Source organism: Rosa rugosa, chromosome 1, assembly GCF_958449725.1.
Source record: "Rosa rugosa chromosome 1, drRosRugo1.1, whole genome shotgun sequence".
Lineage (NCBI taxonomy): Eukaryota > Viridiplantae > Streptophyta > Magnoliopsida > Rosales > Rosaceae > Rosa > Rosa rugosa.
The window spans coordinates 14,859,285-14,873,401 of NC_084820.1; the positions used below are offsets into that span (position 1 = coordinate 14,859,285).

The 14,117-nt window shown below is 40.4% G+C and overlaps 1 protein-coding gene across 2 annotated transcripts; it reads right to left on the bottom strand.

Moving 5' to 3' along the window:
• Window positions 1-5,458: 5,458 nt before the first annotated feature.
• On the bottom strand, window positions 5,459-12,970 carry LOC133720317 (U-box domain-containing protein 5-like). Of its 2 annotated transcripts, none has more exons than XM_062146580.1 (8): window positions 12,629-12,970; window positions 11,629-12,240; window positions 10,684-11,420; window positions 9,884-10,144; window positions 9,111-9,296; window positions 8,513-8,620; window positions 7,118-8,265; window positions 5,459-6,711 (listed from the first exon to the last, which is right to left on the bottom strand). In XM_062146580.1, exons 2-8 carry the CDS (start codon window positions 12,233-12,235, stop codon window positions 5,964-5,966), a joined length of 3,795 nt encoding a protein of 1,264 aa, XP_062002564.1. In that variant the 5' UTR covers window positions 12,236-12,240; window positions 12,629-12,970; the 3' UTR covers window positions 5,459-5,963. The 2 variants fall into 2 exon arrangements, with proteins under 2 accessions (XP_062002564.1, XP_062002558.1); XM_062146574.1 differs by having other exon boundaries at window positions 11,629-12,246.
• Between the last annotated feature and the right edge of the window lie 1,147 nt (window positions 12,971-14,117).

Genomic DNA, 14,117 nt, shown 5'->3' on the forward strand with positions numbered 1-14,117 from the left:
CTGCAGATTAGGAGGAAGAAGAACAGAGGAAAGAAAAGAAGAAGAAGACCGAAGGAAAAGAAAGAAGAAAAAAAAGAAGAAAAAAGAGAGGGGACCCGGCCCAAAAAAAAAAAAAAGGAGAGGGGACCCGGCCGGCCCAGAAAAAAAAAAGAGAAAGAAAGGAGAAAAAAAAAGAGGAAAGCCCAAAGAACAGACGGCCCAGAAAGAAAAAAAAACACGCCTGCTCCAACACGCGCGTGTCCTTAAGCCAAGAACAATCACGTAAGTTTTTATAATTAAGGTTGCTGCTTTCTTGTATTTAAATTCCTTTTATTTTCTGCAAATATTAGAATATATGCTGCCAAATGGTTTTGAGTATTTAACAAAGCGGAATTGTGGGGATTCACGCTTAACGAACTAAGAGTGTTCGTATGAACTAAGAGTGTTCATAATTAAACGAACTAAGAGTATGTGTTCGTGTGAACTAAGAGCGTTCACAATACTTGGACTAAGAGCGTTCGTAAGCATCAAATTGTGACCATATTAAAACATCATGGTTTGGTCTAATCCAAAAGAGATTCTTGGAAATTGATTTCTTGGTAGCATAGCTCGGAAATCTTATTATTTTAGTTTTCGTGGAAGTTTAGCTCCGAAACTAATATATCTTCTCTTCTTATTTTCAGGATGTCGAATGAACCTAGACTCGACTTTCCCATGCTTGACTCAACAGGCTCGGAGTACCATAGCTAGGTAACCGATGTTGAGAACCATCTCACTTCAAAGGGAATATTGCCCATAATCCAGGCACCTAACCCGGATCTTGTGTTCATCCCAACACTTGCAAAACATGCTCAAGCAGTCATCTTGATGCGACGTCATATGGACAAAGCACTCAGATTGGAGTATATGTCGATCAAGGATGCAAGAGAGCTATGGGTAGCGCTAGAAGAGCGTTTTGGCAATGTCCAAGATTCCTCCTCCCTGACTTGAAGGTTCAATGGAACAATCTACGCTTTGCTGACTTCAAGTCTGTTGCTGAATATAATTCAGAAGCTCTTCGCATACAATCCATGTTGAGGTTTTGTGGAAAACCTATCACAGAGCAAGAGCTAATTGAGAAGACTCTCTCCACCTTCCCCGTTTCAGCCATTGTGATATCAAAGCAATACCGTACTGAAGTCAATGCTGGACGGATCACGAGGTTTCATCAGCTTATCAATATCATATCTGTAGCTGAGAAACATGATAACATACTCGTGAGGAATTATAATTCAAGACCCATTGGAACTAAGAGCGTTCATGAGGCGAATTATAATGCACCCAAAGGAGGGCGCAAGGAGCGGTACCCTAAGAATGGGGGACATGAGGGACGTATGGGCCCATATAACCGCCCTAACCAGGAAGGAAACCGCAAGTTTGGTGTGGATACACATGGTGGTAATGCCACACGTGGGAGAGGGGGTCGGGGTATCCCTAGCCGTAATGGTGGCTCAATGGGTCGTGGTGGTGGCACCAACCCTCCTAGGGAACGCCCGCAACGTGCACAACGTGCACCTCAATTAAAGGGAGGCAACCACAATGATGAGTGTCATCGATGTGGATCAATTGAGCATTGGTTCAAGCAATGCAAGGCAAGCGAGGAACTAGCTTCAAGATACAGGGCATATAGGGACCTGAGGGAGCAAGAAGTGTACCTTGCAGAAGAAGAAGAAGATGGTGGAGATGTCAATCTCACCATAGAGGACTTCAAAGCTGAAGATGAATTGCACAGGGATGCAGCAGACTTTGATTAGATTAGTCCTTTTATTTTTCCAAGAACTTTTGTAATGGCAATTTGCCTTAGTCAATAAATGACAATTGTATTAACTCTTTCTTATGTGGCGAACCCAATAAAATGTGATGTCTAGGAAAGTCATTGAGATTATTGGTACTTAAGAGAGCCTCGCTCCACCAACATCTCTCTCTACTTTCCTGGTCATATTTGATTGGAGTTACCAAACGGATAGAGTGACTACAATGTGTCTTAGTTTGATTTTATTTTGGATTAGATTTTTTGGAAACTTTGATGTAATCATTGGCTATTAATAAAGTGTCAATTTTTTTTACTTAATGTCTTGGACATACCTTAATTCGAACTTTATTATATAAGAGCCAATGGTTTTCATGTGGAAACACGTTATGAGAATGGACAGAGTTCCTTTGCATCACCTCTAATGACTACGGACATAAACGAGTATTAGAGAAACTTATGTGTCGCTCTAGTGGGTTGTATGCAACCACTATTTGAGTTATTGAATCCAACCATGTCATGAGAGACGACTTATGGGATTCTGACACATATAGGCTTTGACATGATGATCCGTGTATTAAAGACTTTACACGGACATCCATTTTCAGAACGAAGAAAAGTAAGAACCAAGAATTGGTTCGAGGAGCTGCACATGCGCCTCATGGCGCCATGATTGTGCAAAGACAGGCCATACATGGCTGGCGCCGCCTACCCCCTGCGGCAAATACATGGCATTGACGCCATAAACTCCTCTCTCTACTTCTCAAGTCTATTGTGACATTATGGCTTAACCAAAACCTTCATTGGTTGATTATAAAGCCCATGTTTCGTTCTGTAAAGCCTGTTATTTAGGATTGAGACCATCCTATGCAAAGGAGATTGAGGAAATAATTCCATTCTTACAAAGAATCTAAGGGAATTCTATGGATTTGATCTACCAACTTGCGGACCGTATAGATGTTTTATGGTGTTGGTTGATACGCAAACACGCTGGTCACGTGTTGTGCCATTATCCACTCGTAATGCTGCTTATACTACACTCCTAGCACATAACATATGGCTACGGGCTCACTACCCAGATCATCCCATTCAGTCAATTTGACTTGATAATGCTAGAGAGTTTACATCGACAATTTTCGATGACTATTGCATATCATTGGATATTGATATCAAGTATCATATTCCCATGTACACACCCAATTGGTCTCGCGGAAAAGCCACCATTAAACGACTACGATGGTAGCCCGGACATTGGTAATGCGCACCAATATTTCCGCTTGGGTTATGCAATATCGCATGCAGCTATGCTAATTCGTCTACGACTCATAGCAGCCACTCAACTTTTATTTGCGTTACAGCTAGTAACTGGGTTCGAGTCTAATATCTCGTATTTATGCATATTTGAGTGTGCGGTTCATGTGCCAATTGCGCCGCCACAACGCATCAACATGAGTCATTGCAACGAATGCATATATATATAAGTCCGCTACGTAGAACCCTTGACAGGCGATCTCTATTTCGCTGGATTTGCGAATTGTCACTTTGATGAGACAGTCTTCCCGTCGTTAGGGGGAGATTAGAACGTCAATGTTCAACAGGAACGATAGGAATTGTCGTGGTCTGTCCCCACTATGTCTCATCTTGATCCCCTAAAAGTGACGAGATCACATATACCTGCTGCAAACATGTCTGCAAGGATTGATGTCCCCATAAGAGGACATGGTGTCACCTAGAGAAGATGGGTACGGCACCACCATCATGGATGGTGGTATGGTGACGCCACAAGGTGGCATAATGGCGTCATAGGCCATGGGTTCCGCTAGAGAGCGTAGGAGACCCATAGGTTCGATGGATTCTCGCCCTAAGAAGAGAGCGAGTTTGGCACAACTTGATCCATTGATCATTGATACTCAAAATCCGTCTCATGAGAATATTTTGGATTGTGGTTATGTCCAAGAGACATCATTGGGGGACGCCTCAATGTTAGAACCAATTCCTGAGAATATAGAGATCTCTACGAACTACACTAGTGTACATGAGGACGTGGAATTATTGAGACCAATGACATCGAACCTTACTCCGTTGAAGAATGCCAACGTAGAGAAAATTGGCCTAAATGGAAAGATGCGATCTAGGTTGAATTGGATTCACTAACGAAGAGGAAGGATTTCAGGCCTGAGATGCCAACACCTCCTAACATAAAACCTGTTGACATTAATAGGTCTTCGTTAGATAGTGTGACGAGAAAAAGAGATGGTAATCTCACCTTATGGCGCAAGGTTTCTCACAACGCCCTGGAATCGACTACGAGAAGACATATTCTCTCGTAATGGATGTCACTGCACTCCACTACCTTATCAGTTTGGTAGTTTCCAAATAACTGAACATGCAGCTTACAAATGTGGTCACTACATATCTTTATGGGGATCTAGATACGGAATATAATGAAAGTTCTTGTGAACTTCATTTACCCAAGTCAAGTGGCTCTAGACCACGGAGCGCGTTTGCAACGAGGTTGAAACGCTCACTAAAGTGACTACTTGATTGGGAAGGGATATGATGAACTATGCCCACGCGTTTCCATGACAAGTTCCGGATTTGCAATTGTCGCGGTTTATGTTGATAAACATAATTGGAACCCTTGTGAGTTAAGGAAAACCGCTGAACACCTGAAATCCGAGTTTGAGAGGAAGGACCTTGGGAGAACACGGTTTTGTATACCGTGTCAATAGATGCTTAGGCATTTTGATAAATTCAAAGATGCACTCCCATGGTCGTCCGTAGTCTTGGCCCTAAAAGGGATCCGTTTCGTCCCAGGGATGATGACGAAGACGTGTTAATAACAGAAGTGCTTACTTATGTACAATAGGCGCATTATTGTACTTAGCACAATACAAGACCGGACACCTCAATTGTTATGAACTTGTTGGCTAGATATAGCCCCGCGCCAACGCAACGCCATTAGATTGGTATAAAGACAATCTTTCGATATTTGAGAGGTACGATTGATATGGGCTTGTTCTATCCCTACAGAGAAAAGAGATAACGGAAGTGTGGGATCGGACCCCACAAGGCAAAATGCCACCTTCCGTGCTCCTCCTCCCCTCCATCAAAATGACAACAGGCACTTCTAAATATTGAAGTGAACCAAATCCGATCTGAGGATAATGTAGCAGACTTATTTACTAAGTCGTTACCAAAATCCACCTTCGAGAAACATGTGAAGAGCATCGGATTAAGGAAGTTATCCGAACTCCCATGATTGTAGCAATCAGGGGGAGATATTGACATCAGGGGGAGGTATGATGTCTACATGTTAGATCTCGAAGAGTGAAGGACGTGTTGTGCTCTTTTTGTCCTTCGACCAGGGTTATTTTTGTCCCACAGGGTTTTTGTTACCTGGCAAGGTTTTTAACGAGGCAACAATCAAAGCGTCATCACCAAGTTTGAGCGGCACAAGGGGGAGTGTTGAAGGATGTCGACATAATGTGTGCCTCTACAAACTAGGGTTTAGAGTTGTAATAGGAATGTGTTATAGGTATTCAATTGTAATCGGATTCTATTACCTTTTTGGATACCTTGTAACTCCCTATTTAAAGGGCTCCTATTATCAATGATTACACACAATTCTATTCTCCTACAACAATACATAAATTATCAGGAGCACATCAACCTACATAACACCCTACATATTTTAATAATGAGTATATAGCTGAAAAAGGAAGAAGTTGCATTATGAATGAAGACTAAAAGCTCACAACCTTGGCTAATATCTAGAAACCTGATAAAAACTATGTTGGATCAGTATCAGCACAAAAACCCATCAACCCCCAACCATATATACTTGACCTATATCAATGATGATACCCTTTCCTCAGTCCGAAGCATCGACTCTTTCAAAGCAGTATCCGTGTTGATCAGCATTGTAAGAGATACAAGCTGAAAGCACATGCTTCATTTCTTCTTTCTTTTTTGTTTTTTTTTTGTTTTTTGGTTACAATCGGGGCCTAAAAGACCCAAACAAAAACAACAAAAAGGCTAAGAATTAGAGCAGGAGCTCCTCCTTGCTCTAGAAACAGCAGAGATGTCATCAAGATAGGCCTGAGCAACATGAATGGGGGGGGGGGGGGGGGGTACTCAAAGATGATGGTACCAAGCTCATGATTGATGCTGTCCTTAGCCAAGCAGTCAGCAGTCATATTGCACTCTCTGAAAGAAAACTCGGTTTTACAGAACTCGGTTTTGAGAATATTGATAATTTCTTTCCGAAAAATCCTGATGCCTTGGAAGCTTTCTTCCCGTTCGAGTGATTTCCAGCAGATTCTTGCTCATCGACATAATCAATATCTCTCAAGAGACGTAGAACTTCCATTGCGTTTATCCTTGTTCTCTCTGTCCCATTGACAGATGAGAGGACAAGAGCAGGAATAACACCCTCATGCATGACCAAGTGACAATAGTCAATGCTCTGAGAGCATAAAGAAAGAAGGATATCAACAGCATGCTCTTGATGCTCTCTACTGCCAGTGTCTAGGACTTCAACAACATAAGTAATGCATCCATCAGTTTCAGTAATAGAAATCCTGGCCCCTTCATAATCGCTCAGATTTTTCAATATAGTGATACAGTTTCCAGTAAGAGCACTGTCTTCAAAGAAAGGAACCAATTTTGGGATGCACTCCAAAGATACCATCCCTGAACAAATATCTCTATCGAAGGACAAATTGTGCAAAATTTTAAGGGCTTCTCCTTGTATGCTTCTGCTCTGAGAGTCTAGAAGTTTTAGAATGGATGTAAGTGCACCAGATGATGAGATGTTACCTCTGCAGTCCTGGTGGACAGACAGAACTTCCATTATGGCAAGACCTTCTTCCTTTACCTCTGAATCAAGAGAAGATACTAACAGACTATACACGTCTTCACTTAAATAAGATATCCCGTTTCTGCAGCAGCAAGAAAGAAATTAATCTTTTTTTTTTTTTACACCAACCCATATGTGAGAGCAAGAGCACAATCAGCAATAGAGTAATAACAAAAGGCACATACATTATTAAAAAAAAAAGGCACATACAAGTTAAACCTACAATATAGATTCAAAATTTATGCAATTCCATAGTATAAACAACATAAAAGTGCACGGCTATGGGCTTAAGACCCAAACCATTTACAAAAAATTAAGTATATTATGTCAACCAGAGAAAAGATGGAATGAGGTGTGTTCCCTATTCTGAACCCAATACTCCCCAAAGTTGCCATAACATTTTGGAACAAACAGTTCCCTTGCTCAAGGCATGTTCACAACTACACAATTAAGAGCAAGTGATTCTCAGCCATAAAAATGAAAATTACCTGTTTTTGCTGACAAAGGTAGATAATAATTTAAATCCATCTCTCTGAGCCTCTACATCATCCTGATCATATGCATCCCTCAAAAATTTGATGAGAGGTTCAACAAAATTCTTAGAGGACATAGCATAAGAAGCTTGAGGATTGCGTTTCAAATGGTTTTTAACATCTTCAACAGCCTTGCGTTGGGAGTCCCATTTGAGCTCACTAATATTAGATAGAAATTCCAAATCTGTCTCGCATTTTTTAGCAGATCGGTATTTCAGAGAATCATCATCAATCTGCACCAGATTTGAGCCATCTTCTGTCTTAGAATTGAAACCGGTATCTAAGGATCCAAATGACATAGTGCTGAGATCCATTTGTAGACGTAGATCATTCATAGAACTCCCTAAACTAGCAATGGAAGTGGAAGAGTTTTCCCATGAGCTAAGTGCTTCTGGTTGCATACTTGGGTTGGGGATGGTGACTCCATACTTCGTACACCACCTTGATATCAACTCCGTCATGCCAACGTTTGGAGTCAATGAAAGGTGGGCCAGTTTGGTATTAGTTTTTGGGCATGTATCATTTCCCTCATCAAACCACTTCTGTATCCACATCCTTTCATATGTTTGTCCAGAAGCAATGACAACAGGATCGTACATCAACCTGGAAGATATCCCGCACAAAAATTCTTGAGGAGGTACAGCTCCAAGCAACATGTTACTTTGTGCCTCATATTCCCCATAACCAGTGTGAGGTTCAACTTCAGCACACTGATTATATCCAAAGTCGTTGCCAGAATTCTCAGAAGCAAGTGATCCTTGTTGCCACACAGGGGCACTCTCTGTTTGCTTTACCAATATTAAGTTTCCATACTTCTTCAATAGATACAAGAAATATGTCAAGATCTGCTTTTTTCGAGAGTCACTGTCACCAACTTTTTGTAGCAAGTTCTTAATAGATCTTCTCTCTATTAAGACTTCCTTTGATGTGGTAATATGGAGCCTCAAAGATGCAAGTTGAAGAGCCTTGAGTTCAGAATCTTCTATTGAATTTGATGCAGAAGCATCTTGGTGGAGCAATTCTCGGATGACCTTCCCAGCCTCTTCTTCAGATGGATGCAGTCTAAATGTTGCAGCCTTAAGATCATCAACTATTTTAGAGATCTGCAAGTGACACTTCGTCATCAGCTCAACTAAATAACAAAGACTTCGACTGGTACGAAAACAAACAAAGAAAATACATGGAGAAAGTACAGCGACTCAAAAAGAGGTGATGCTGTCATTATTTTAAATACTAATCCACAGCATCCAAGGTTATGTCCAGTGCCTCCCATCAAAAGGGAGTCCAGGCTTTGGGGGAAAGGGAAATATCAAAAGGGAATCTACATTCTTGAGTAGGGATTTGACAAACCTCTGCCACCAAAATCACTGGAACCCAACTCTGAATCTGGCACAAACTTTGCTCCAACAAGTTCCTTGATTTTTGACATCTTGAGACTATCACATCCCCTGTTAACGCCTGCAAGTGATTTGAGGGAAATATCAACCATAGGATGACAGGGAGCTACAGAGATCATATTGAACAGAATGCACCCAACATATGACAAGAAAAAACCTGCCTGATCGGATTTCAGCAAAACAATTAATCCATAGGCATCGGAGTATGCTGGTAAAGAGAGATTTCAAAGAGATAGCTTATCCTAAGGATCATACATGATGACTACCTCATGAAGAAACATTAGTATACGTTGCCTAGAAAAAGGAAAAAGATGCAGCTAATCATCTTAGATCCCCCTGTGTTTATTCAGGCAGGATGGACAAAAATCCTTAGTTTAACATGGCGAGGCAGCATTGAGCAATCAAAGCTGCTGTTCCAACAAGAGCTTTATTCATATTTACGTCATCTTTTCATTTACATTTATTTGAATAATAACTATCATGTTGACACATAAAGCAAAAATCTTTCACTCCATCTAATTTGTTATAATTAATCATCTGAGGTTACAAACCAGGTAGAGTTTGCTAGACTCGCTGCAATACTGAACAAGTTGCTTGGCTTTCTCAATTGCACGATTCAACATGCATAGAGCCTGTATTCCCGTTGAGCAACGAGGTCTTGCTGCTTCTATGTCGGGAAATATCTTTGAAATTCTCTCCACCAACTTCCAAAGTTGAATGCACATTGAACAGTGAACCTGAGACATGATAGAGCTGTGATAATCCAACACATATGGCTAGACATTTGAATCAACGTACTCAAAGTTTGACACACAACAATCCCAAGTCTGACATTCAATAACACTTATTACAAGTTTTCCTGACTTTCCTCATCGTTTGTCATTATCCAAAAATTAGTTCCAATAATAGTTTTCAACTTGACACATCTTGACCTTATCAATTTTTTTCCACAACACAAACAGAAATAGCATTAGGTTCATATTTTGTCTTCTTGAAGAAAAATCAGTATAAGCTTTGTTGTGCCTTCTCAACTCGCAAGTTTTACATCAGCTACTGAAAGCTCAGGAGCACCATACACTTTACTCTCAAAAAAGAACTATTAGCTGTACATATAGCTTCTTGCCTTCAACCATGAGAAAGATGTATAAAGCCAATTTTTAAACATCCCAATTTCAAATTTTACACATCAATTACAAACTAGTCAATTCACAATTTCATCAGGTTTGAGCTGATTCGATATTGATATCATAGCTACAAAATGGAAGTAAACTCAAAGTGAAACACCATGCTGAGCATAATCAGAGAATACTGCGTCATATTATACCTTAAAGGAAATAGGCTTTTTCACTGTCCCGTTGATTTTGTACTCCTTGTCAAGACAGTCAGGTTGGCCAGGTCTGTCAGGAAATACAGTTTCCTTCTTCAATGCATTGAACTCTAGAGGGATGGAATCAGGAAGGTATAGTGAAAAGGTCTCTTGAGATACTGAATTTTCCAGTTCACAGTGACCTAAAGTTCCATGTACTTTACTGATTCCCTCTGTTTGCTGCTGGCTCTCTGAAGATGCAACGGAGCCAAACTGGGACTGGAAAAAAAAAAATACACCATCCAATATGCATGTATACTCTCAAACTTAAAAGGTACAGCATGCACTTCTATAACACATTGTGTAAGTTAGACAACATAGTGAAAGATGTCATATATACCCAAAGACATTCCTGTAGCAAGCGTTTATGTAAAAACAAAAGCATGATAAGGATGCAGACCAAAAGTTCAAAACTATGCATATTTTTCTGGGAATAGACTAGATGTTCATAATTCAACAATATAACAATATATGCTACCACTGAACTATAAAACACATTTTAACTATTTTTTCTTTTCTTGAGAGTAAAGTTTTGAATTGAGAAAAGCTTAGATGTTCATAATCCTCTCTGTTGAAGTATTAGGAGATAATATTTTAGCTTTAAATATTTTCGAATTTATAAGTTCTTTGATATAATAGTAGAGCAAGACTGGAATGCATAAACACACGGACTAAAGACTTTAAAGCTGTTGATACTAGTTTGACCACTTATCTTATGTTAAAGAAAAACAACGATTTTGACACTTGTACGGTTGTACCTCAGCTCTGCCTTCAATTAGGTTGACCTCTGGATTTGTATTCTCTGTTGAAGCCTGTGTCTCCTTGATCACATCCTTTGTTCCCTGCATGTTGAGTACTTCACTTCCAACAATAGGCGACAGAGTTTCAGATACATCATCTATAATTCTCCCTTCCATTCCCTTGACCCCCTCCTCGATATTCTTTACAGAAACCAATGTCTCCATCATCACATCCCTTGTTCCTTGCATGTTTGTTTCGAGTTCAACAGTAGGCAATGGAGGTTCAGATACATTACAAAAACCTTTATATTCAAGTTGATTTTCTGCCATACCACTCCTTTCATCTCTCTTGACCATGTCCTTAATATTCCTTATCACCACCGAGGTCTCCCTCGCATCCCTTGCTATCTCCACTAGCAGTATACTTAACTGCTCTTGAAGATAATCATTCAATTCAAAAAGTTGGTTGGTGTATATATACTTTTTGTTTCTTGTCCACCGGCGAACATTTAAGCACTTGCCAACAAGCACTACACCATTCTCCATTTGTATTCTCATATTTTCTAGTTCCTCTTTTGGGCGATCTAATGCCTTGTTACATTGTACCATATCTCCAATCAATGGCAGTAAATAGTCTAGTGTAGATTTGAGACGTCGGAGGAGAGGTCTAAACATAATAGTGCTCTCCTTCACTTCTATAACGGCATTAAGTAGCACCCGAAATGCTGCTTCTACTAGTGCTTTTGATGACGGCACTGCCATAATCAGAACACTATCCAAAATCAGAACAAATGTCTATGTTTGAATCTTAACATATACCTGGGGAGAAAGTTAGAGACTCTTGATTGGAATCCAGCAACATTGTTGTCACTTGGCCCCAAGGAAAACATTAAAGTAAGAACTCAATTACCAAGCAATACAAAGGTACTCATAGATAGTAGAGAGTATTTCCAAGAACTTTACCTTGTGTTTCGCAATTCCCTTCATTTTCTGTGCAACTTCCTGAGCCCAAGGTTGAGGTTGAGGGCGAGCTCTTCATTGATCCGCCTGCATTCTGCTCCACTAACTTCTTCAGTAGACCCTTCACTTCAGGATCATCAATCATCTGCATTATCTTCTCCAACATGACCTTCATTTTCTCAAGATCATCGCGGTTTTGCCTTGACAATTTCAAGGTCTCCTTAATATCCCTTACTTGCTCCAACTGCAGGTTGTCAAACAGACTTTCAAGAGAACTATTCAATTCTTTAAGTTGGTCAGCCAAATCATTTATGCAGCAGAAGTTGCACAAACGAAATCTAATCCCTGACAACTTATCAACAAGTTGTCTTCCAACTGTCATTTGTGTTACAAGAGCAATCATTTCATCATTTGGGAGACTCAGTTCCAGATTATACTCTTGTATCTGTTGAATCACTATGGCCTGTCTTTTCAAGGACTTCAGTGTGTATTTCATATCTTGGAGAAGGTCTCCAAACGCAGCTTTCCTGTCCACCGCTCGCGTAACACTTGCAGACAACAGCTCAAATACTTGTCCTCCGATTAAATCCAGTGCAAATGATAATGCCATAATTGCTAGAACTTAACAACAGCACTAAAATCAGTAACTTTTACTAAAGCAAAGCAAAATATCAGAACTTCAAAGTTAAGATATCATTTCAATATTCATTTACACTCTAAATGATTTTAAGAGAACCCAACACATGCTGGAGTGGTAGGCATATTGGTCTGGTTCATATAGGTCATTCAAATCATCAAAGGCCCAAAAACCCTAAAAAGAAGTGTCAAAGAGTTTAATACTTCAAAAATGGGTATACCATAAGTTGACCAAAAAAAGGGTAAATACCATAGTACTTATATTAGGAAAATTGGCTTATTCCTTAACCGTAAAAAAAGTAGAGTGCAATAAAGGTCTAGCAACGAAGCAAAATTAATCGCAGACAGGGCACAAAGATTAATTTACCTGCTCCACTAGGTAGGTTGGGAACTTGGGATTTTACTGGAGCTCTAATATTGAATATCTTTCATATCACATGATCGAAAATTCATTCATGAATCAGAGTTGTCCAGTACAGCAATCCATCATCAAAGATAACTGTAACAGTCTTCCATGGCCAAATTGTGACATTGAAAGCCACTACCGGCTGACAAAGAATTCTGGGCCAGATGAACAGGCTAGGCACACAATCATAGTTATATTTATGGCAAAGGAAGTGATTTGCATCAAGAATCCTAGGAGGAAGTGAACCACATGACCACCTCAAAGCGATAAGAATTGGACTGCTACTAAAGCGTACTCTCATTTAAGCTGCAAGGAAAGTCAAGCCCATTCCTCCCTTTTTTTTTTTTTTGGCCTTTTTTAGAAGAACCACAAATTTTCCCGATCCCACCCATTCCATCGCGGTAGAAAAGTAATGCAAGATGAGGAATTGAGGAGAAATTCTTGCATAAGGACTGCCGCACCACATGGCGGTGCGGCCCTCCAATCAGAAGAAAGAAAATTTTCCTTCTTTTTCGAAACTGTCCTTGATTTTTATGTAAACTATCTAAAATACCCCATGTTTGGGCACTGATTGGACAGCTCCACTGCCACGTGGTACGAGTGCCATACGTAAGTCTTTCTCGGAATTGAGTCTTAGTAATGCAAGTTGGCTTGTGATGTACACAAATGCAATCCAAGTTCCAACTTAACCATGCAGGCGTACATGAAGCTCCAATGTTCACACAAGCACATAAACCATGTCAGATGCATGGATACGTCCTACCCAAGGCTCAGTCAAATTACATATAGATGGGACTCCAGACACACTACGTGCATGAGATCTTTGGTACAAAGGCCTTTTGCCGCGATGAAGCAAGGCTTTGTGTTGGAGTTCTAGCTGTTCCAGGCGGTACAGCAGGTTATCGATCGAGCTATCTCCTTAAGCATACGAAGCTTTGTTTCTTGTTAGTGGCCTTCACTTTTGCATACAAGCCGGCCGGCTTCACACACACTGAAATTGAAGGTGATGCCAAAATATCATAGCTGCACTCAATAATAGTGAACTAGTGATGAAGATCTCAATCATGATAGTGCTTTACTTGATCAAGCCTAACAAGTAGTAATGTACTTTTCAGTCCTGTAGTTGAAGTTACACCGCGTGAGTTTGTAATCACGCCATCCATTGTGTGGCTAAGGTCGCCGTAGTTTTCGGCTTTTCACTGTCTGTCGGTGCAGAATAACACTTGATTCGCTCATTCTAACATTAGTAAAGAATTTGAGTTTTCGCTACCCTTTTGCGCTGCATCCCGGCCGATCTATTTCAATTTTTTTTTTTAAGGAGAAAGGGATTAGGAGATATTAGTTCCTCGGAGACAGACAATGCAGGGCACTTGTCCCACCCTCAAACCCGAAGGTGAAGGGTCTGCCCCACTCTGGGAACCCACCGCCCGTCCCCCAACTCAATTTATTA

Bases quoted from the DNA above. Each gene is read 5' to 3' on its own strand.
- LOC133720317 (XM_062146580.1), bottom strand. From the start codon at position 12,235: ATGGCATTATCATTTGCACTGGATTTAATCGGAGGACAAGTATTTGAG. The intron at 9,297-9,883 runs GTATAATATGAC...ATCATGTCTCAG, and splicing joins AAAAGCCTATTTCCTTTAAG to GTTCACTGTTCAATGTGCAT. The intron at 8,621-9,110 runs GTTTGTAACCTC...AATCACTTGCAG, and splicing joins AGTCTAGCAAACTCTACCTG to GCGTTAACAGGGGATGTGAT.